Below are 22661 nucleotides of genomic sequence, written 5' to 3' on the forward strand. Positions count from 1 at the left end.
GAACATCTAAATTAAGCAAAGAAAATTCAGTTCACAGGCTGGTAAAAAGTTTTTAAAGCATGTTTTCATTCTTTTCTAATGTAAATGAAGACCTTGAAAAAAGATATTGCATTCTTCTTGCAATCTTCACTCGAAACTAGTCTTATTTGCAAGTACCTGCTTGTCTGTTTAGGTGTCAACAACTGGATATACTTTTTTAGCACAAAAAATGGCGGCTGTTAATTTCTATTAACTTCTAATTAAAGTTAAACAGAAGTTATTCTATTTAATTTTAATTTTTTCTACTTAAGTGATCAATTTAGTTATAAATGAATATACCAATTCTGAATTATTGCCTTTAAAGGTGAAAAAGGCTGCTTCTGAAATTTTCTAATTGTTCTATAATGTTATTCTCTCTGGTCATTTGTTATATGTAATGCTAATAGCTCTGTATTCTTTATCAAAAAGACTTTCTGCTGATTTTAGAGTATCATAATCAAGTCTCAATGTGAGCTTTGTTTCGTGCTTACACATCTAGTTATATAACAGCTCTTGTGCCAGCCTAGTCTTTTTTTCCTTTGGAAACTATAAGATCATGTACCTGCTATACCTGGACTCAGCAGTGTAAGGTTATGCTCTCAATCCATTCCAAAGGTTACCAAACTGCAACTTCAAAATTTCACAGATCAGCAGAATAACAGTATAGCAAATGAGATTGTTACAATGTACACACATATATATATATATATATATATATACACTTTTTTTTGGATTTTTTTAAATACGTATTTGTACATGTATAAGCATTTTTGGAAATCAGTAATTTATGAATAAAGTAAAAATTTCAATATATGTGTTAAAAAGAATACAAAAATATCAAAATTTCCATTACCTTCCAGCCCTTCCAACATTAAATGCTGCAACACGAGGACCCTGCTGTAGTGACCAAACCTAAAAAAGAGAAAACAATGGGGCATCAGAAAATATCTCCTGTTATGTGCAAAGATTATAAAAAATGCTTTAGTGTAAAAAAAAAATAATAATAAATAAATAAAATTATGATTACCAAATTACAGTAGAAGTTGATTATCTGGAATAATTTGAAAGGCTGATCTTTCTTCTTTTTTTTTTTTATTAACGATAATACAGTAAGGGCTGGTTATAGTGATCATGTTTGCAAATTGAATTTTGATTCTAATAAGCAAAAGATTGAGTTTACTATCCATTTATAATAGATTGTACGAACAAAAAGTCCAATAAAACAAAAACTGAATTGTTTTTTTTTTATAGTTGTGACCTCTAGAATTCTATGTGACCTTCAGAAATGTGCTTAAGAAAAATATCATAGAGACTACAGTACAGGGTTTTCGTTGAAACCATGAGTGGATTTCAGATTAGTTTAGCTCCAGATTCAGTAAGAATAATATCGGCCTGAAACTGAGTTTTACTATTTTTCTCAATTTTTTTTTGGTAAAATGTGAACGAAAATGTGTAGTTTTAACATTGCAACAAAAAATGGAAATTATTGATAGAATTAGGAAAAGTGGAAATTTAAGAAATCTCTCCAAAGAGTTTAATGTGGGGACTTCAACAATTTACAACATCAAAAAAAGTTCCAATGCTATCACAGAATTTGTGCTGATTACGGATAGTGAAGGAGGATCTAGCAGGAAAAAGACGATGTCGAAAACTGAAAATGCTGCTTTAGAGATTGCACTTTATTTGTGATTTCTTCAGAAGCAAAGTTTAGGTGAACCAGCATTGGATTTGTGAAAATTAAGAGGTAATGAAGATTTTAAAGCAAGTACAGGTTGGCTGAAAAACTTTAAACTGAGAGTATACTCTAAACTTTAAACTGAGTATACAAGAACTAGATACTCAAGGTGAGAAACTTTCTGCAAATGAATCAGCAGCGGTGTCCTTTGAAAAGTAAGTTTGCTTCAGTTATAGCAAATTAAGAGAAAGAAAACAGTTTTAATGTTATTATGGAAAACATTACCGAGAAAAACCCTAATCACTAAAAGAGAAATGCCTAAACCAGGTTTTAAGATGAGAAAAGAGAGAGTTGCAAATGCTATTGGGACTTGCAGATTGTCCGTGTTCATTATTGCTGTCAAAAAACCGAGAGAATTTAAAAATCTTTCAAATTTTTCTGTTTTGTATAAAAATCATAAAAATGCCTGGATGGATGTTTCTGTTCTCCGAGATTGGTTTATATATTTTTTTATTTAATCTTGCCTTACATTCGATTATCTGGAAAATTTGGCTATCCGGAAGAGGTCTGACATCAATTATTCTGGATAACTGACACTCTACTGTATCTTCAAATAATATTCTTTTCTTACTCAAAAAGTAACTAAATTTCATGTATAACTTTTGATTAAACATAAATTTACACCAGTTTATTCTGATGTTTGCAATCTTAAAGCTGCAAAATGATATTTTAATTTTATGATTAAATAAAATATGCAAACATGATGCAATGAATTTTCTTACTTGATTTAAGAAAGAGGTTTTTTGTATGTCTTCAAAAAAATAACATAGTTTCTGAAATCATGAAAGGGCAATTGCAAGCCAATTGCTTTTGAGTAATTGTAATGTTTGCAATGAGAAAGAGCAGATTCCACCCCATCCCCATGGTTATCCCAAACATGAAACACTGCTGAGACCTATAGCAGTCCAATACTGTGGATGGGTTGAGAAACCAGACTTATACACTGAACCTGCATTTTTGTAGACTAATTTTCTGGGAACTACATATGGGGGAAGACTGTTCCACAGAACAAAAGGGATAAATCATAAAAAGATAGTTGTTCTTTTAACAGTTGAATGGATGTTAACTAACTGAAGCATTTTCAGACTAGAAGAAAAATGCTTTTCTTCTAGTCTGAAAACTATGGAAATATCTACAGAAAATGCTTGCAGCAGAAAGTGAATGCCTATTTTAGAGGATGGAAAGAGTTTTTAAGAGAAAGGTCATTAATTAATTGACTGCTCTTTTTTGGATGAAATCTAGGTCAGCAATGGTAAACCTTTTCTAACCAGCTTACCAAAAATAAGCTGAAAGAAATAAAATAAAATAACAATTTTTGAATGCCATAGAAAATCAAGTGAGTAAAATTAGTAGAAACAGTCTTTACTGATATTACAAAAATAGATGACAGCAATACTTGAAAAAGTTTCTAATAGCACAAACACACACATAGTTTTCATTGCTAAGATGTGGATAAAATATAATAAAACAATTTTTTTTATGGTGTAAACTATTTATGAGTGGTCACATGTGCAATTTAGCCATCATTAAACTAGGAGCTTAAGTTATTACTACAATATTTCATATTGTAGTAATAACTTAAGGGAACGATATTTCATATTCCGTGATATGGATTATTGGACATATTAGGAAATATATGAGATTTGTATAGATTGTTGTTGTTTGGTGCAAGGGCAACTTAGGCCATATTGCGCTAATCAACATTATGAATGTTACACATGCATTGTATAGATTTAGCAGAAAAGTAACAATAGAGCAAAGTGTGGCAAGTGGCAAGGTGCAAGAGTTGTATGTTAAAGCTGTAGTACAGTTTTCAAACCATGTTAGTGTCGGAAAAGAATGCATTGTGGAGATTTTAAGCATTACCTAGATGATTCTGGGAAGTACAAGGCAAAGTATCAAAAAAAAGCAACAATAAGAGCAAAAAGTATCAAAAAATGCAACAATAAGAGCAAAAAAAAAAAAAAGGGAACATAGAGTGAAAAAGAATCCTAGTGTTCTCACATGGAAGCAATAATTGTGACATGTTTAAGCCAAGAAAGGTCAGAAATCATGGTTAGTCTCAATGAAAATACATAAACTTCTCTGGAAATGTAAATGTTTTCAAAGATGAGCATGAGTAGTGCACATTTTTTTACAAGAAATAAAATCGAACTGAGTTTTAGAGCGACTAAAGTGAATAGTTTGTTTGTTTGTTTCGGGATTTATTAGGCGCATCGGTAACTATGACTAAAGTGAATAAAGGATTACCTGCCCCATTGGAGAATTACCTGGAGAACAGGTAATTCCCCAAACTGTAAATTTATTTTGTTATTACTGTAAATTGCATTTTTCATTCTTATTTGGTTACCCTCAAGCAACCTGATATTACTCAGATGAATTCTGAAAAACACTGCCTTTATGTTAAGTACCAGTATTGTTTTTTTTTTTTTTTTTTTTTGGTAGTTGTTGGCGCATCGGCTTCTGTGGCCATAATGCACCTCCCAAGGATTTTGCAGTACTTTGATCCAAGCCCGAGGCGGGATTCAAACCCGCGACCTTTGGGTTGCTAGGCAGGCACTTTACCCACCCGGCTAGCCCGGTCGGCACCAGTATTGTGGTGTTTATTTAGTTCTCTTTACCATTTCAATAAGTTTCTTTAAAATTTGCTGCAGATTAATTTTAACTAGTAAAAGTTCTAATTTTCTGTTACTGACTTTGAAAAGTTTGGGTTAGTTCTTGGAGTTTTTTCTGCGGTAAAGCTCCTTGAAATTTATCATAATTTGAGGCATGTTTTGTGGTGTAGTGACATTTCACATTATATTCCTTGAACACTGACATGGCTTCATTGCAAATAAGCAATGCAAGTATCATTGAGCAGTGCAAAAAAGCAATTAATTGACCACCGCTCATAAAAAAATGTGACACTCAGCATTAACTTTTCGCTTTTTTGACATGATTTTTATGGGGTCACTGGAACAAAAAAAATAAAAAATAAAAAAAATACTCGTGAATATTGAAGTAAGCACTGACGTATCTTAAAATTTTATGAAATATTTTAACATAAAGGTTATTATTATATTCATATCACTTTTATATTATAATATAAAACTATATTTTAATTATAATATAGTTTAATAAGGTGACATTTCGGGTAGCTTACTGATACCCATCATCAAACCATGCTATGGGGAGAACAAAAAGGGCTACAAATTTGAATATTTTAGGATGTTACATTTATCAATAATACAATTGCAATTACCAATACAGGTCAACCATCACTAATCCGGCCGCCGGTAATTCGGACAAAATTTCCGCAAAAGTAATTTCAAATTTCCCGGGCCGGCGCACCGACCTGCTGCTACTGTTTTGGTGGCGTTGGTTGCAGCAACAGCTGTTGGTGTGAACTGGTAAACACTGGCAAGCCATTCCCACTTGTTTTTTCTGCATTTATTATCATAACCTGCTCACATTTAGCTCCAGCCATGGTTCCAATGCATAAAGAAAGTGCCTCTCGTGGCATAAAGCGCAAAACACCATACATTGTCCATAACAGATAAAGTTGAACTTCTGAAAAAACTTGATAGCAGTGTGTCTGTGAGAAGTTTAACTCTGCTTAATTGTAAATTTCAGCAATTTCTCTCAGTTCCTCTTATTTTAGTAATTTTCTTTTAGCCATTCCTTTTTAGAATTTTTTTTTTTTTTTTTACAACACACTTGTACAAACTTGTGGAAAAACACAACACAATATGATGCGCTAATGAACTTGTTTTCACAAAATCTCTAACAATACTGACAAACTTATTGTGACGTTTGAGAGTTTTTTTTATTGCAATTAGTTTTATTGCAGCACTCGCCGCGTGTGCAATAAACCAATCACAAATGACCTTCATATGTATGCCATAATACCTTCACACGTATGAGACCAACATGGCTTCTCAAAAAATAAAGTAACGTTGGCCACATATATGAGACATAAAAAAATTTTTTTTTTTTATATTTTAAGCGAAAAAAACAACACTGACATTACGATAATTTTATTAGTAATTCTAAAATAAATATTTGCTAAATATTTTATGGCCCCTGGGTAATTTTTTTCTTAAAACTAGCTTGGCAGTCAATGTGTTAAAGGTAGGATGAGGTGGCCAGCTGTTGGGTAAATCATATGTGCTAAAATAACCACCAGTGATCTGGCAAACTCACTAATCCGGCACCTCATAGGTCCCAATGCTGCCAGATTAGTGAAGGTTGACCTGTATTACAATTTGCAAATTATGATTCTAAAGTATTACATTTTTAAATGCTGTTACAATAGAAAACAGAAAATCTAAGGTAATACAAAGAGATGAAATTCATACCTGCCGACAGCCTCCTCTTGCCAATGCTACCAGAAACTTATGTGCATACTGGCTGCCAGCACTTAATCTATAGCAGAGGGATTAACTCCATTAACCAATAAGATAGTGTCATGTTTGTATCTTGGATCTGGGGTTCTTGTATAGTAGAAGCCAGGTGTGACCTTTGCTCCCATACTCTGAACATCAGGGTTCAGGATCTTACCGATACTAATCATCAGACCATGTTGCTGGTGTGAGGTTTTATCCTGGATCCAGGTTTTCTTGTATAGCAGAAGCCTAGGGAGACCTTTGCTCCCATACTCTGAACATCAAGGTTAGTGTGTAGGCTGGCAAGGGATTAGGAAATCCCTAATTACTAACACCTATTGCTATTTAATGACAGGGTCAAGATTAACAGATTATTTTAACAATGTTTCAAAGAATAGCTTTAAGTGGAAATAAGAGAATTAATATCTAACAAGACTAAGCTGACGACACAGAGGCATCAACACTATTAATCAACCAACGAATGTTAAAATAATCTGTAAAGTGTGTTTTTTGTAAATTTCATTGTGATCTAATATAAACATTAATTTTTACAATCTAATTGAAATATCCGCGGGCCGGATAAAATTCTTTCGTGGGCTGGATTTGGTCTATGGGCCGTAGTTTGGGACCCCTGGTCTAGATGGTAATATGCACTATTTATTTTGTTATTATTGTAAATTGCATTTTTCATTCTTATTTGGTTACCCTCAACCGAGCTAATGATGTTAAGTACCAGTATTGTGGTGGTTATTTAGTTCTCTTGTACCCTTTCAATAAACTTACTTAAAATTTGCACAGGGCTTAATAGCATCTTTCATAGCTGCCAACTTGTTGTTTGTTATTTGGTTTTTAGGAGCATTAGCAACTAAGGCCACATTGCTCCGGGGATATGCGGTGGTCATTCCCTGACCTTTCCGCATCCTCCATATTTGGTGGGCATGGGCTCGAACCCCCCCAGTCTAATCAAGAAGCATGTGCTATGCACTGCTGCTCCTGCCCACCTGGCTATGGAGACACCAGCTGCCAACTTATGACTTCTAAAAAGCGAAATTCAGGCAACAAGTAAAGATCAAGTGGAATGAGCAAGATGAAAACTGATTTTTTGGGCTAAACAGGCAAAAAAGAAATGGAATCATAGTTGTTATTATTTGGTTTTTTTAGGAGCATTAACAACTAAGGCCATATTGCTCCGGGAATATGCAGTGGCCATTCCCTGACCTTTCTGCATCCTCCGTATTTGGTGGTCACGGGCTCGAACCCCAGTCTAATCAAAAAGCGTGTGCTACTCACTGCCGCTCCTGCCCACCTGGCTAAGGAAGCGCTGGAATCACAGTAGATTTCCACACTGTCTCTCAAAAACAATATGGGACCAATCACTCACCTACCTGACATAGCATGCAACATAACAATTTTTAGATCAAGCAATGGTGTTCCAAAATATCTGTGTAGATTTTCTGCTGATCATATGCAGGTATTTTGGCTATTAACATAGCTAGATAATTGAAACCACAGTTCATCAATGAAAAAAAAAATAGCATCTAAAATATCATCACCATTATGAGAAATAATGGTCTAAATTCTTGAATTCCTATACAACTTTGTACAGACATTTCTCAGTGCTATGTGTGCAGTGTGGTGGTGGTGGTGGTGGTGGTGGTGTAGAGGTTTAGCAGCACAAGGGCAACTAAGGCCAAAATGTGCCTATTCAAATATTTAGAACGGTACTGCAGTTTGCCTTATTTGATATTAGATATATTCATAAAGTCTAATTTGCTTAAGATAAGCGAAAAGCTCATCCAGATTGGCATTGTTTCCCAATAGGTGGGTTAGTGATAAAGGTTCTTGCATTTGTGTCAGAGAGAGAAAGGTAGTATTTCTGATATGGGAATAATACAAACAGTCTAACAGAATATGTTGAACTGTAAGTTGTGATGAACAATGTGTGTATATAGGAGGGTCATCACCCACAAGCAGGAACAAGTGAGTCAGGTGCGTGTGCCCTATGTGCAATCTTACCAGTATTACTTCTTTTCCTGTTTTTCCTCAAGCTGGAGCTCCATATTTGTGGTTCATGTTTAATTACAAATAATTTATTGTTCGCATGTGCCTTCCAAATATTTAACCATTGGTCCCTACAGATATGTTGGATATGTTTTAGGAAATCTATATAGGGTACTTGGTAAGATGGAAGTGTGCTGCTGTTTTGGTGCTTGGCTGCCTGGTCAGCTGTTTCATTACCTGTTATGCCAGCATGCCCTGGAATCCAACAGAAACTTACAGTAAGATTCCTATTCCTCAAATGATTTAGATGAGACCAGATTTCTTTTACTATGGGAGAAATTAAGAAATTGTTACTTATTGCGGAAAGAGCACTCATGGAGTCTGTATATATCAAACTATTAGTGTTGAGACAGGTATTGATATTGGATTGCATAGTTCTGCAGTATAACTGCTACATTCAGCCGGGAGAGATACAGATACTGTGAATGAGGGAAAGACTGCTGCAGCACTTACGGCAGCATCTGATTTTGAGCCATCAGTATATATTAAACAGCTCTGCACATTGCTAGCAGCATGTCCTTCGTACAGTTGTTGATGAAACAGTTTTTCAGGGACTTTTTCCCCCCTTCGTTGGAAATAGGTGTCACAGTAAGGTGGGTTTGAGGACTAAGGCAGATCAGGTATTTTGGTTTCTTTCAGCGTATTTCCAAAATGAACATTCCAGCAATGCATCAACTATTATAGTCTAATACCAGTTGGTCTATTTTCAGTGTGTTTATTGTTATAGAATGTTATCCTTTCAGGATTGAAAATTAGCAGTTGACTCGGATGATCTGGAAGGCTTTTCAGTCTGGTTGCATAGGTGAGGAGTAACATTTTCCTTCTGAGGTGGAGTGGTGGTTCGTTTGCCTCTATATAGAGACTTGGACCAGGGATATTCGAAAAGCCCCAAGAGCAGTGCAAAGAGCACTGTGCTGTATGGTATTCAGTCTTGTAAGTACAGTTTTCCTAGCTGAGTCATAGACTACTGAACCATAATCTAGACATGACCTGATGAGTGAATAATACAAATGCAGGAGAGTATCTGTCTGCACCACATGCCATGGCAAAGATGGCTCTGAGTATATTGAGTTTTTTCAAGCAGAGAGTTCTGTGATAAGTTAGTGCATGGCAAAATTGAGTTTAGTATCTAATATTAAACCTAAAATGCAGATATTGCTGACAAGAGGGATTGGTTGGTTTTTTAATTTAATTTCGGGCTCTGGATGTAATCTGCGCTTTTCACAGAAATGAATTGCTGTTGTCTTTTGTTTGACAAGCGATAACCATTTTGCACGGTCCACGTCTCTAACTTATTTATGGAAAGTTGTAACTGTTACTCTATGCTGTTAATGGTTGGTGAATGGCATGATATAGCAAGATTGTTGGCATACATATATTTTTCTAGTTTTGGGAATATTCTGTGTCATGGCATTTAGCCTAATTGCAAAGAGGGTAGGACAAAGTATAGACCCTTGGGGCACCCCTTCTTCTTAAATAAAATATTGTGAAAGTACATTCTGGTGACGAACTTGAAAGGTTCTGCACTTAAAGCTCTGGATGAATTGAGGTAAGTGTCCTCTCAACCCCAGAGAATACAGCTCTTGAAGAATGTCATACCTCCATGTGGTATCGAATGCCTTTTTGATATCTAGACTCACCATTAATAGATGTTCATTGTTAACATATGCATTGCAAATGTTAGTTTCAGCTCTTACCATAAGGTCCAAGAAAAATCTGTTTTGTCAGAAACTGTATTGGTTGATATTTAGCAGCATTTTACTTTCAAGGATTCATTTTAATCTCTTATGTGTTATTTTATCTAGTGTTTTACTTAAACAGCTGGTTAGGGAAATTGGTCAGTAGTTTTGTGGAAGTGATAGATCCTTTCCCGGTTTTGGAAAGGCAAGGATTACAGAATGTTGCCATGAGGATGAATAAATACATTCAACAAGTATCGGTTGTAGAAAACTAGTAATAAGCTTAAGGCTGTATTATTTAGACGTTTAAGCATTATATAGTATATTTTGTCCGGTCCTGCTGTGCTATTTGCTATTCTGTTCAGGGCTTCTTGGAGTTCAGCTAGGATGAATGGCTGATTTTAAGGAAGGGATTGGGTGGTGTTGAGATTTATTTTATATTTTTCTGCAGAGGTTTTGATTTTCAGGAAAGAAATGTTGTATGCAGATACTGATGATATTTGACTGAAAGTCCCTCCAAGGAAATCGCCTATTTTCTTTGGGGAAGACAGTTCTCGTCCATTCTTAATCAAGATTGGAGCAGAAAAAGGAATGCACTTATTATTTAATTGTTGGATTTTCTTCCGTATTAGCCAACTGCTGGTGTCCTTTGTGATGGTACTGGCAAATTTTATCCAGGATTCTTTTTTGACTTGTCTTCTGATCTGTCATGTCCTTGCCTTTTGCTTTTTATATAAAAAGAGGTTGGCTGTTGTAGGAAACCTACAAAATAGGTTCCAAGCTTTCTTTTTTTCTTGTTTTGCACTGTTATAGGCTTCATTCCACCAGTGTTTTGCCCATCTTTTTTGGTTTGCAGAGAATTGAGGAATTGCCTCAGAAGCTGCTGCCAAAATTGGTGTTGTAATGTGCTCGGTGACTTCATCTACTGGTTGTGTTTTAATAAATTGATCATCAAAATAAACACAGACTGAATATTTTGTCCAATTTGCTTTTGTGAATTTCCATTTTACTCTGTAATCTGGACAGTGGGATTCTTTTGTTTGTATTTTACATAAATGATCACTGTTGTGCGAATCATAAGATTGACCCTCCATACTGGGGAACAGTATGGGAGAACAGATTGACAGATCAATTGCTGAAGTGGATCCTGCAGGTAGATGGACATAAGTGTGATGGCCAGTATTTAGTAAGGTTAACTGCTGTTGATTCAGTCATCTTTTATCCAAGTGTGAAGATCCCCACAATGGGCAATGCCCATTAAAATCTCCAATGAGACAGAAAGGTGTTGGCAATTGTGCTATAAGATCTAGTTTTTTTAGCATGAAAAGTCTATTTGGTGGGAGGTATATTGAAACAAGAGTTAGCATTATTCCAAGTGCAATATGCACAACAACAGCACCTAGCACAAGCAACCCAACCTTAGCAATTTTTGTCTTTTGTCTTCAGTCTGTAGACTGATATGTGAAGCTGGGATTTTAGAGTTAACTAGTATTGCTACACCTCCATGTGCAGATTTTTCAGTATTTCTGTCTTTTCTACACATTGTAAAGTTTTTAATTGAGAGAGTTACCTGTGGTGTTAAATTAGTTTCTTGCAGGCAAACACTCACTGGATTGTACTTATTGATCAGTTTGATCGATTTTGATTTTACTGGCGCAAAAACAACTGCGGTTATACTGCACCAAGAAAATATTGATCAGGTCATAGAGATCATCACTATTGGCTTGTATGCCTCTGCAGTTCCTTTGAAGTATGTGCTGAATTACTTGGTTTTAGGAGTTAAGTTTTGATCTGTCTGTTTTTTTGGAGCAGTTTGTTTGTAATGATCTGTTTTATTTTTGTCTTTTTATGGGGAAAACTGGTTGCTCTGTATCCATGTATTCTTCTGCAAGAAGTTCTAATTGTTTCTTCTGGGTTAGTTTTGTTGTTAACATCCATATGCATAGGGAATTGTTTCTTGTTCTGAGCATGATTGTTGGTACTATTTTGTCTGCTTTTTTTGTAGTTTCATGCATGTTGGGTGGAACTGAAATTGGAGTATTAATTCCTTGTTCCAGTTGCTTGTGTTTGGCAGGTAGTGGCTTAGCATTAAGCACGGACCTGGCCCAACCGACAAAAGAAATGTTTGAAAGGACTGTAATGTCAGTTTGAGTAGCAATAGAATGACTGGGTTGGGTTGCTTGTGCATGTGTGTGTTTTGGCATAAACTGCATAATATGCTTTTTGGCTTCCTGATATGTTACTTTATTTTCTGTTTTGTATTTTTGTATTTCTTTCCTCACATTTCACAATTTTTTGAATATGCCAGATGATTACCTTTGCAAATTGGACAGGTGAAAGAGGTTACAGTACAATCAGCTTGGGTGTGTTCTGTTGAACCACAGTTTGGGCAAATCATAGTGCCACAGCATGCTACCTGGGAGTGTCCATATTTCTGGCACTTAACACTTGATGGGATTTGGTATATATGGGCATAACGAAGATTTGATACCCTGCTTTAACCATTGTTGGTAAGTTTGGGGTACTAAAGGTCAGTATTATGTTCCGTGTTGGCTTTAATTCTCCATCTCTCTGGATTAATATTCTTTTTGCGTGTATTACTCCCTGATCTGTCAATTCTTGCACAATTTCATCCTCTGAGAATGAGGTCCCACTCTGCTATAACTCTTTTGGAGGTATTCAGAGTGGCATGGGGCATTATTTTCACGGGAATTCCAACAAATGTAGTCAGTTTCAATAATATTTCTGAGTGTTCTGGCTTCATTGTTTCTACCAGCAGATCTCCATACTGTAGTTGCTTTACCATCTTCGGTGATCCTGCAGCATTTTCCAAGCATTTCTGGATTTAAAAACGGGGATAATTTGCTCACAGAAAATCTGATAGAGAATGAATAAGGAGAAAGGTTGGGTGATCTTGCTGACATAGAACTGTTTTTTGTCTTTTATTCTGATAGCAGTCATGATCGGGTTGGTCTTTATCAGTAGGTGATCTCAATTGATCAAGTGGAGGAAAGGTTTCTTTGTCCATTTTGTACTCCTTTTGGCCCTGAGGGTTGGTTTCCACACTCAGGTTACTGGTCCTGCTACGAGGAGGCAGGAGTAATGCCACAAGTGGCCAAGCGGTTGTTAGGTTAGTTGGGTTAGTAACTCTAATAAAATAAAAGGAAAGGTGTCTTTTCTTTCCTGACTTAACTTAAAACTTGTAAGATGAAGTCTACTGTCTGCTTTTTGAAAGAACTTAAGAGAAACTAATGGGAAACTTAAAGAGATGAGTGATTCTTTTATAGGAGAACGCTTTGGATCACTTTATAGAGGCGCCTCCGTAGCCAGGTGGGAAGGAGCAGCAGTGCATAGCACACGCTTCTTGATTAGACCGGAGTTTGAGCCCGTCACCACCAAATACGGAGGATGCGGAAAGGTCAGGGAATGACCACCGCATATCCTGGAGCAATATGACCTTAGTTGCTAATGCTCCTAAAAACCAAATAACAAACAAGAAACTTTAAAGAGCTCAGAAAATCGCTTTGCCGTGGAAACGCTTGGCACCCGGGACTGTGTGCAGTGTAACATGGCATACAAATCTGCTGAGATAACCTCTGGAGTTATTTGTGAGAGCTGCTTAATAAACTTACAGAAACGTCCAAGTTTTTCACCAAACAAGGCTATTCATTCATCATACCTTGCACCATCATAAGTTGAACATGAGGAATGGAATGGGTTCCTGGTAAAGCCTTACGCAGTTATGACACTGGGTCACAGTTGGGGAACCAATCAGGAAACCTGTCTCCTTTTCAGTATATTTAGCACCATTATTAATCAACTAACCTTAAAAAATAACACACATACAAAATATACTAAATTTCATTTCTTGGGGGATAAACTACTGCCCTTCTAGCCTCAAACAGAGTAGCCATTGCAGTCTTTGCTGTCTGACTGACAACTCACTCATCAATATGCTAATATATTACTGATTAAGTCAGAGACTTAAAATCTGGTACATAGGAATATCTTTCCTGGTAATGGGAAAATTCATAAAACTATGAGAAGTTATCTAGGGGTTGTGTGCATTAAAATAACGACATGAGTTAGTTTTTAATTAATGCAGATGACCTGTTTAGCACATTTAAATAATCTCACATTTAAACAATTGCAGTTACACTGTAGACCACTATTTGCTGTACATGATCCTGCTTGTAACTACCATCGATTAAATGTGAATCATTTGTTTGCACAGGCCAGAGAAGAAATGGTATCCATCCAACTAATTGTTATTTGCCACTATAATGTTCATTGTAACCTCAGCCATGAAAATCATTGATAACAAAGAGTTGTGCCAAGTTCATTACAGGCTCAGCCATAAAAGCATTGAGATGAAAAAGTTACGCCAAGTTTGCTATTGGCTGACCAGAGTAAAAGTTTGTCATACACTTGGCAGATTCACCACATTATGCAGTTTATTCCAGGTTCATAAGGTGGTTAATCGGCCAAGTGTATGACAAACTTTTAATCTGGTTAGCCAAAGCAAACCTGGCATAACTTTTTCATCTAAATGCTTTACAATCCTGAGCCTATAATGAACTTGGTACAACTTCTTGATATCAATGCTTTTCATGGCTGAGGTTTTTGCAAAGCTTGTAAAAGAACTTGGCTCAATTTTTGGTTTTGTTGAGATTTTCATTTCCAAGGTAACCAAACTCAGGTCATCCATTGTCAAGGCAGACTGGTGAAAATGTTGAGAAAAGTGCATCTAGTCATTCATAAGAACAGACAGCATACGATTGATATCTATGATGTTTGTACAGTACATGCCAACAAATTTTAACTGAAAATTTAAACATGAGGTCGATTTCTGCAAACTTTGTGAGCAGCATTTGCTGAGTGATAAATAAAAGCAGAATAAGGCTATGCGCAGGAACCTGCAAGCACAGGCTGGAAAGAACAGACACTTCCTTTCCAAGGTCATAACAGGGGATGAGAACTGGGTTTGCAGTTATGCCCTAGAAAAAAAAGCAGCAATACCCCACTGGAATCCATTATCCCCAAATCCAAAAAAAGTAAAGCAGGTCAGATCAAATGTTAAGAGCATGCTGTTATTTGTTGTTATTTGTTATTTGGTTTTTAGGAGCATTAGCAACTAAGGCCATATTGCTCCGTGATATGCGGTGGTCATTCCCTGACCTTTCCGCATCCTCCGTATTTGGTGGTGACGGGCTCGAACCCCGGTCTAATCAAGAAGCGTGTGCAAGAGCATGCTGATTGTTTTCTTCAACAATGAAGAAATTGTTCACAAGGAGTTCCTTCTGCCAAAACAAACTGAAAATCACCAGTTCTACATTGGGGTCCTAAAGCATTTGAGGGAGAAAGTCAGGAGAAAATGCCCAGACAAATAGCACACTCAGAATTGGCTTCTGCATCATGACAACGAGCCAGTAGCTTTGTTGGTTTGACAGTTTTTAGCCAAGAACAAAACTGCGATGGTCCCACACCCTCCTTATTCCCTTGACCTGCCCCTCGACCTCCCCAAAACAAAAATCTAATTAAAAGGACAAAGATTTGAAGACATCATAGAAAATCATGCTGAATTGCAGAATGTGTTGACATCATAGAAAATCATGCTGAATTGCAGAACGTGTTGACATCATGAGACAGGAGTTCCAGATATGCTCTTCAAAGAGTGGGAGAAGTACTGGGATCGACGTATGAACTCTGGAGGGGACAGTTTATAAAGAAGGGAAAAATGTCAGCAGCATGTAACTAACATAAGTTTAAATTTTACTGTCCAAGTCCAGAAATATTTTGTTGGCACATTATATTTCTGTCAATAAACTTTTTCAATAATTTCATTACAAAATATTAAAAATTGTAAAGTAACACAACTACAAGTTTTTCAAGAACTATGTTACGCTTCTACTAATTTTTTTCCACATTATAAAATGTTCTGTGGGGAAAAGGTAATGAAAACAATACTATACCTCTAATATTCCTCTCCTTGGAGCATATACAACTAAAAAAAGAGCTTTTTTATGAAGCACAGAAGAGCCAGCCACCTCTTGATTATTTTCTTTTACTTCAATCCAACCACACTGAGCATCACGATAACCTAGCCAATTGGTAATAAGCCCACAGATAAGCTCTTCCAGTTTAAAACACACACGTGCATTTCTAATATTGAATAACATCAACTAAATATACAGTCATATGCTATAGATAATATACTATTACCAAAAGTATCAGGACTATAACAACGCATTACACGAAAACTGGAGATTAGGGTTGGTGTAGGTTTTATTTGCACTTTAGCAAGCAATGGAAAAGCATACAGGTATAAATTAAGCACGATACAGAATATGGATGTATCATTTTACAAACAATTATGATGAATAAATACTGAATAAATTTCAATATTTCAATGCAGACAGATGGCAGGATGATTTCAGAGCTTCTTGATATGCTGAAGATCTCTGTCAAGAACACTATCAATCTGAAAACATTTGGTCATACAAAAGTTCAGAATCAACTGTATTTTTACAAGAGATCCCTGAACAGTATATTTATGATATCCAGAAAAATTATGCCCCAAGTTTCCAGAGGATCATCTAATAGATCAGGAAATATATAGAGCAATTCTCTGAGTGTATAAAGAAGTTCCAGGAACAAGTTGCTATCTATACACTTTTCATCGTGGAAATTAATGCATATGGGAGCAAGGGTATCAAGACTGAAAGAACTGGACTTTGAAGGAGTAAAAAAACATACTCTAAAAATGGGAAAAAAAAAAAAAAAAAAATGGCATAAGCTGTTTTTATTAGATCAAAGAACTTTGGTGAGGTACCAACCTGAGGAATCTTTTAAAATAGAATTAAACCTTACAGGTGTGGAGCACATTAGAGGTAGTCCTATTTCAAGATTGCTCAGGTCCTTTGCCACGACTTTTCATCGGCACTGAAAGAACTGTTTTTTCAGTGTTGATGCAAAGTTATGGCAAAGGACCTTATGTTTTCAAACAGGACAATGACTTCTGTTGCAAAAGCGTGCAATGACTTGCTTATAAGAGAATAACATATCAATCAAACTAACATTCCAAGAGCTCCAGTCTCAACAAACACAACCATTGTCAACAAAGACATAAGGACTTGTCCAGAGTTCAATGTCTTGCCCAACTGAAAACCTTTCTGCTGGAGATATGGAGAAATATTTCCTCCAGTGTTATTTAGCATTACTAGAGGCATAATGCAAGAAAGCAAGCCATTATATACCATCAGCCAAAAAAAAAATTTCCCACTTTATTTAAGCTATCAACTTCCACAATGACAGATGGAAGTTTGTTCCAGCAATCAACTGCCTGCTGGCTAAAGGTGCGCATAATAGTCTGCTGCTAATGTGCCAGAAATCTAATCAACAATTCATTTGCCACATCTATTTGACAACTGTCTTATGTTCCACAGGCTTCCTTCTGTTTTAACATGTATGCTTGCCTAAACAACGTTCTCTATGAATCACTCAGCTTCTGACAAGGCTGCACGCTAATATGTGTTTCCAGAAGGCCTGGGTTTCAAATGAAAGTCAAATAGTTGCATTAGGACAAAATCTTGCACCCTCAAGCCCACTCAGACTTAAATAAGAGTAAGCCTGCAGCATCAAGATCGCATTGTGATTAACTCAAAGGCTCTCCTTAAGGTGAACCTTGAGCCCGCATAACTCCAACTCAAAAACTCAATAATTATATAAATTATGTGTATTAGAGAATTGTCACAAGGCAAAATGATCAACAAAAGAAGATTTATTAAACATATAAGTCATATACATGAGTACAATTGAACTGGTCAAAAATTAGAATAATTGGTATGTGATTGATAGGTAAATTAACTGAATGCAAGCATTATCTTGCTGATATCAGTATTACAGTTTTGTAATGTTCTTCATGTAGCTTTTCCACTAAGTCTCTAACATTGATTCACAATAACTGTCATCAGCGATAGGGACAAAAGGAACTGCCTTACGCAAACATGGAATTTCCTTTCCTCTCCCAATATTTCAGTTTTAGTGGTGCCAATTCACAAAGTTGACAGCCCCCAAATGAAGTTCCTTGCCCAGCATTATTGACCTATGATCTCAGAACAGGTCAGGGCAAATTAAGGGGGGAAAAACCAGAGGTATTTAAGTGAAAAAGGGGAAAGAAAAGGAATCTTTATCTTTGGACAGTCTTACGGTAAGTTGCAGAGTTTCGAGGTTGAAAAAGTGAGAGCGCGGATTCGTGAAGCCAAGCGAAAGATTAAGTCGGCGGAGAGAGTAAGTTAAAGAAGTTTGCCCAGAATCGTACGAATGGATAGAAGAGAAGGACTAAGACGTGTCGGGGACAAACTACCATTTGTTGGTAAGTGAGTTTTTCTTAAACAACATAACCTAATCACTCGAAGTTAATCATATTTTCCCACTACCTTCAATTCACACGCACTGACCTCTCTTCTCATTGAAGTCATTATCACAAATGTATATCTATTTTTATAGTTAGAAGTTAACAGTAAGTTAACATTATATGATGAGAGCCTTGTCGATCAATTCGGCCCTGGAGGGATTGTGCAAGGCTCAAGGGGTAGAATTTTTTTCAGCCTGGACTGTACTTGTTAACAGGAGAGATTGCTTCTACAGGGATGGGATACACTTAAATAGAAAGGGTGCAAGAATTTTTGCTGATGCTGTCGAGGCAGTGTTAGGTGGGTCAGAAAACTGCTAGTTGGGGGGGATACAAGGACTAATAGATTAACAGTAGCCACTGGCAGAGGTGAAAGTGATTCTTGCACTGCTTCTATTGAAATGAGCAGCAGCCTGGAAAATAAGATGCAGGATATTTCAGAGAATGCTGGGAGTCAATGCGGTACAAGTAAACACATGGGTTGTGTTAGGGTAGCTAAGAATAGAAACAGGTGCATGTATACCTGCGTGTACACCAATGCTAGGAGTTTGGTAAATAAATTTGATGAATTTGAGGTATTGCTCAAAACATCAAAGGCAGATATTGTTGGGATATCAGAGACGTGGTGTCACACAGATATAAGTAATGCGGAACTGGAATTTGGGGAATACAATGTGTATAGAAAGGATAGACAGGACAGGAGGGGAGGAGGGATTATGCTATTAATTAAGAAACACAAAGTTCAAGGAAGTGAAGCCAGGCGACATCGATGGACAGGGCAGTGTCGAGTCAGTTTGGTGTGACATAAGCATAGGGAAATCAAAATTGAGAGTAGGAGTGTGCTATAGGCCTAATGACTCTGATGAGTATAATAAGATATTGTACAGGGAAATAGAGTGGGCCAGTAAATCAGAGAGTCTTATAATGGGGGATTTTAATTTCCCAGATATTGACTGGAATTTGTGGGTTGGTCACTCGCACACTAGCAAGGCTTTTGTGGATTTATTGGATAATTGTTTTCTACATCAGCATGTTCGTGAGGCAACAAGAGGGAGCAATACTCTTGATCTGATTATCAGTAGTGATTCTTCATGCATTAAGAATCTGCAGATAAATGAACCACTAGGTGGCAGTGATCACAGTGTGTTGCAGTGGGATTTACTCAAGGAGGTAACTACCATCAGAGGTAAAGGGAAGGGTTTTTGTTTTCGTAAAGGCGACTATGATGGACTGAGACAGTATTTAAATTCTATACAGTGGGACCAACTGATGACGTTACCAACAGCAAACTCAAAATGGGAAGCATTCAAGGAACTAATATTGGAGGATACCAGGCTTTACATACCAACTAAGAAATATTGTTCAAGGTTTAGGCCTAAATGGTTGTCAGATGGACTAATGAGACATGTGGCAGAGAATAAAAATGCATGGGATACATACAAATTAATGGGTGACATGGAAGCCTATGATAGATATAAGTTGGTCTGTAACCAAGTCACAAAGGAGATTAGGCAGGCAAAGGCAGACTACGAAAAATCCTTGGCAAAGGATGCAAAGAAAAACAGAAAAGAGTTCTTTACATATTTAAACTCAAGAAGGAAAGGGATGAATCAGATTGGTCCACTGGATATTGATGGTTCAACAGTTGAGGATCCTGCTCAGGTGGCTAACAATCTAAACGAGTATTTTGCATCTACATTCACGCATGAGGAGTTATTCAGGAAGGAGAATGATGTAGGTAAAGTAAACATTGGCAGTAAGCTGGATGATTTTGTAATAACTGAGAGGAAAGTGGAGGAGAGATTGTTGAGGATAAACATAAAAAAGTCACCTGGGGTGGATGGGATCTATCCAGTTATATTAAATGAGGCAGCAAAGTAAGTAAGCAAACCTCTAGCCATAATTATGAGAGCTTCTTTGGACTCAGGGGAGGTACCCATAGACTGGAGATGTAACCCCAATTCACAAAGGAGGATCAAAGGCTGACACAAGTAATTATAGACCTGTTAGTTTAACTTCTGTTCCAGGTAAATTAATGGAGGCACTGGTTAAAGAAGCACTGCAGGATCATCTAGACAAGAATTCAGTTATAGCTCAGACGCAGCATGGTTTTGTTAAGGGCAGGTCTTGCCTGACCAATTTGATTGGATACTATGATGTAGTCACAAAAGAACTGGATGCAGGGAATAACTTTGATATTATATATTTGGATCTTAGAAAGGCTTTTGATACTGTTGCACATGGAAGACTGCTGCACAAATTGGAGCAGTGTGTCATTGGAGGCAAATTGCTGCTATGGATAAGGGGAGGGTTGAGTGGCAGAAGACAGAGAGTGGTAATCAATGGACACTGCTCAACGTGGACTAATGTTATTAGTGGAGTTCCTCAGGGTTCAGTGTTGGGTCCGTTGGTGTTTTCGGTGTTTATGAATGATATTGATGATGGGATATCAAGCTTAATGTCCAAGTTTGCAGATGATACAAAGGTTGGCAGGGTTGTTAAGGACACTACTGATGCTATGCTGCTGCAACAGGATCTGTAAAGGTTGAACAGATGGGCTGAGAGGTGGCAAATGAAGTTTAACATTGACAAATGTAAAGTACTACATATGGGAAACAGTAACCCCAGAGCAACGTATCAACTCCGCGGTACTACACTAACAGTGGTGGAGAATGAAAAGGACCTGGGGGTAATTGTGCAGGCAGATATGAAGTTCTCTGAGCAGTGCAGACGAGCTGCAAGAGTAGCTCATGGTGTCTTGTCAATGATATACAGGAATTTTTCTAGCAGGGATAAGGAGGTGATTATTCCCTTGTATAAGGCAATGGTTAGGCCACATCTTGAGTACTGTATACAGGTCTGGAGGCCTCATTTCAAGAAGGATGTAGAGCTGCTGGAACGGGTACAGAGAAGGGCAACAAGATTAGTGAATGGAACAAAGGGTTGCTCTTACGAAGAAAGGCTTAAGTTTTGCAAATTACAGAGTCTGGAGACTAGGCACCGGCGAGGTGATCTGATAGAGGTGTATAAGGCTTTGAATGGTTTGGGCATGCTCAATGCCAATGGGATTCTTCATCTTGCTCAGAATAATCAGCTCAGAGGGCATAAATTCAAATTGAGGAAGGACAGATGTCGGATAGATGTGCAGAAATTTGCCTTTGGCCAGCGGGTGGTTGGTTGGTGGAACCGACTTCCATCACTTGTTGTTGAAGTTGATAGCCTAAACAAATTTAAAGCTCAACTGGACAGGTATTTCGAACGAACGGAGGGGTGAAATGGGAGTGGTGTGTTTTTTTTTTTTTTTTTTGGCTGATGCTGAATAAGCTTGCTTTCTTGCATCATATGCCTCTACTAATGCTAATGCTAAAGTAAGCACGAATTGCCCAATTAGTTGTTTTAATACTAATTTTAATTGTTATGTTGACAGATGTATTCGTATTCAATTAATGGAACAATTGTATGAATACGAATACATCTGTCAACATAACAATTACAATTAGTATTAAAACAACTAACTGGGCAATTCGTGCTTACTGTTAACTTCTAACTATAAAAATAGATATACATTTGTCATAATGACTTCAATGAGAAGAGAGGTCAGTGCGTGTGAATTAAAGGCAGTGGGAAAATATGATTAACTTTGAGTGTGTTGTTTAAGAAAAACTCACTTACCGACAAATGGTAGTTTGTCCCCGACACTTCTTAGTCCTTCTCTTCTATCCATTCGTACGATTCTGGGTAAACTTCTTTAACTTACTCTCTCCGCCGACTTAATCTTTCGCTTGGCTTCACGAATCCACGCTCTCACTTTTTCAACCTCGAAACTCTGCAACTTACCGTAAGACTGTCCAAAGATAAAGATTCCTTTTCTTTCCCCTTTTTCACTTAAATACCTCTGGTTTTTCCCCCTTAATTTGCCCTGACCTGTTCTGAGATCATAGGTCAATAATGCTGGGCAAGGAACTTCATTTGGGGACTGTCAACTTTGTGAATTGGCACCACTAAAACTGAAATATTGGGTTTGTTATTATGTTTGTTATTTGGTTTTTAGGAGCATTAGCAACTAAGGCCATATTGCTCGGGGAATATGCGGTGGTCATTCCCTGACCTTTCCGCATCCTCCGTATTTGATGGTGACGGGCTCGAACCCCGGTCTAATCAAGAAGCATGTGCTACGCACTGCTGCTCCTTCCCACCTGGCTATGGAGGCGCCTACTGAAATATTGGGAGAGGAAAGGAAATTCCATGTTTGCATAAGGCAGTTCCTTTTGTTTTAAAATCGCCTCATCGAACATAAATCAATATGCTTTTACGAATGGAATTTTAGCATGACAGTCCTTGTGTTTATTAGATTCGATTTCATAAGGGATTATGTTATGTTCTAATTTCTC

General features: G+C 37.0%; 1 protein-coding gene across 1 annotated transcript in view; it reads right to left on the reverse strand.

The window, feature by feature from the left end:
• The window catches only part of Rab3-GAP (Rab3 GTPase activating protein), a 606356-nt gene that overhangs the window by 254782 nt on the left and 328913 nt on the right, over positions 1-22661 (reverse strand). Inside the window, exons 13-14 of the mRNA XM_090376553.1 lie at positions 15830-15957; positions 872-930 (exon numbers count right to left, since the gene is read on the reverse strand). Of these exons, the coding sequence (XP_090232679.1) occupies positions 872-930; positions 15830-15957 (187 nt within the window). The remainder of the gene's footprint in view (positions 1-871; positions 931-15829; positions 15958-22661) is intronic.

The sequence above is a fragment of the Mastigoproctus giganteus genome, chromosome 6, assembly GCF_048544385.1.
Source record: "Mastigoproctus giganteus isolate SK-2022 chromosome 6, ASM4854438v1, whole genome shotgun sequence".
In the NCBI taxonomy this organism is placed as follows: domain Eukaryota; kingdom Metazoa; phylum Arthropoda; class Arachnida; order Uropygi; family Thelyphonidae; genus Mastigoproctus; species Mastigoproctus giganteus.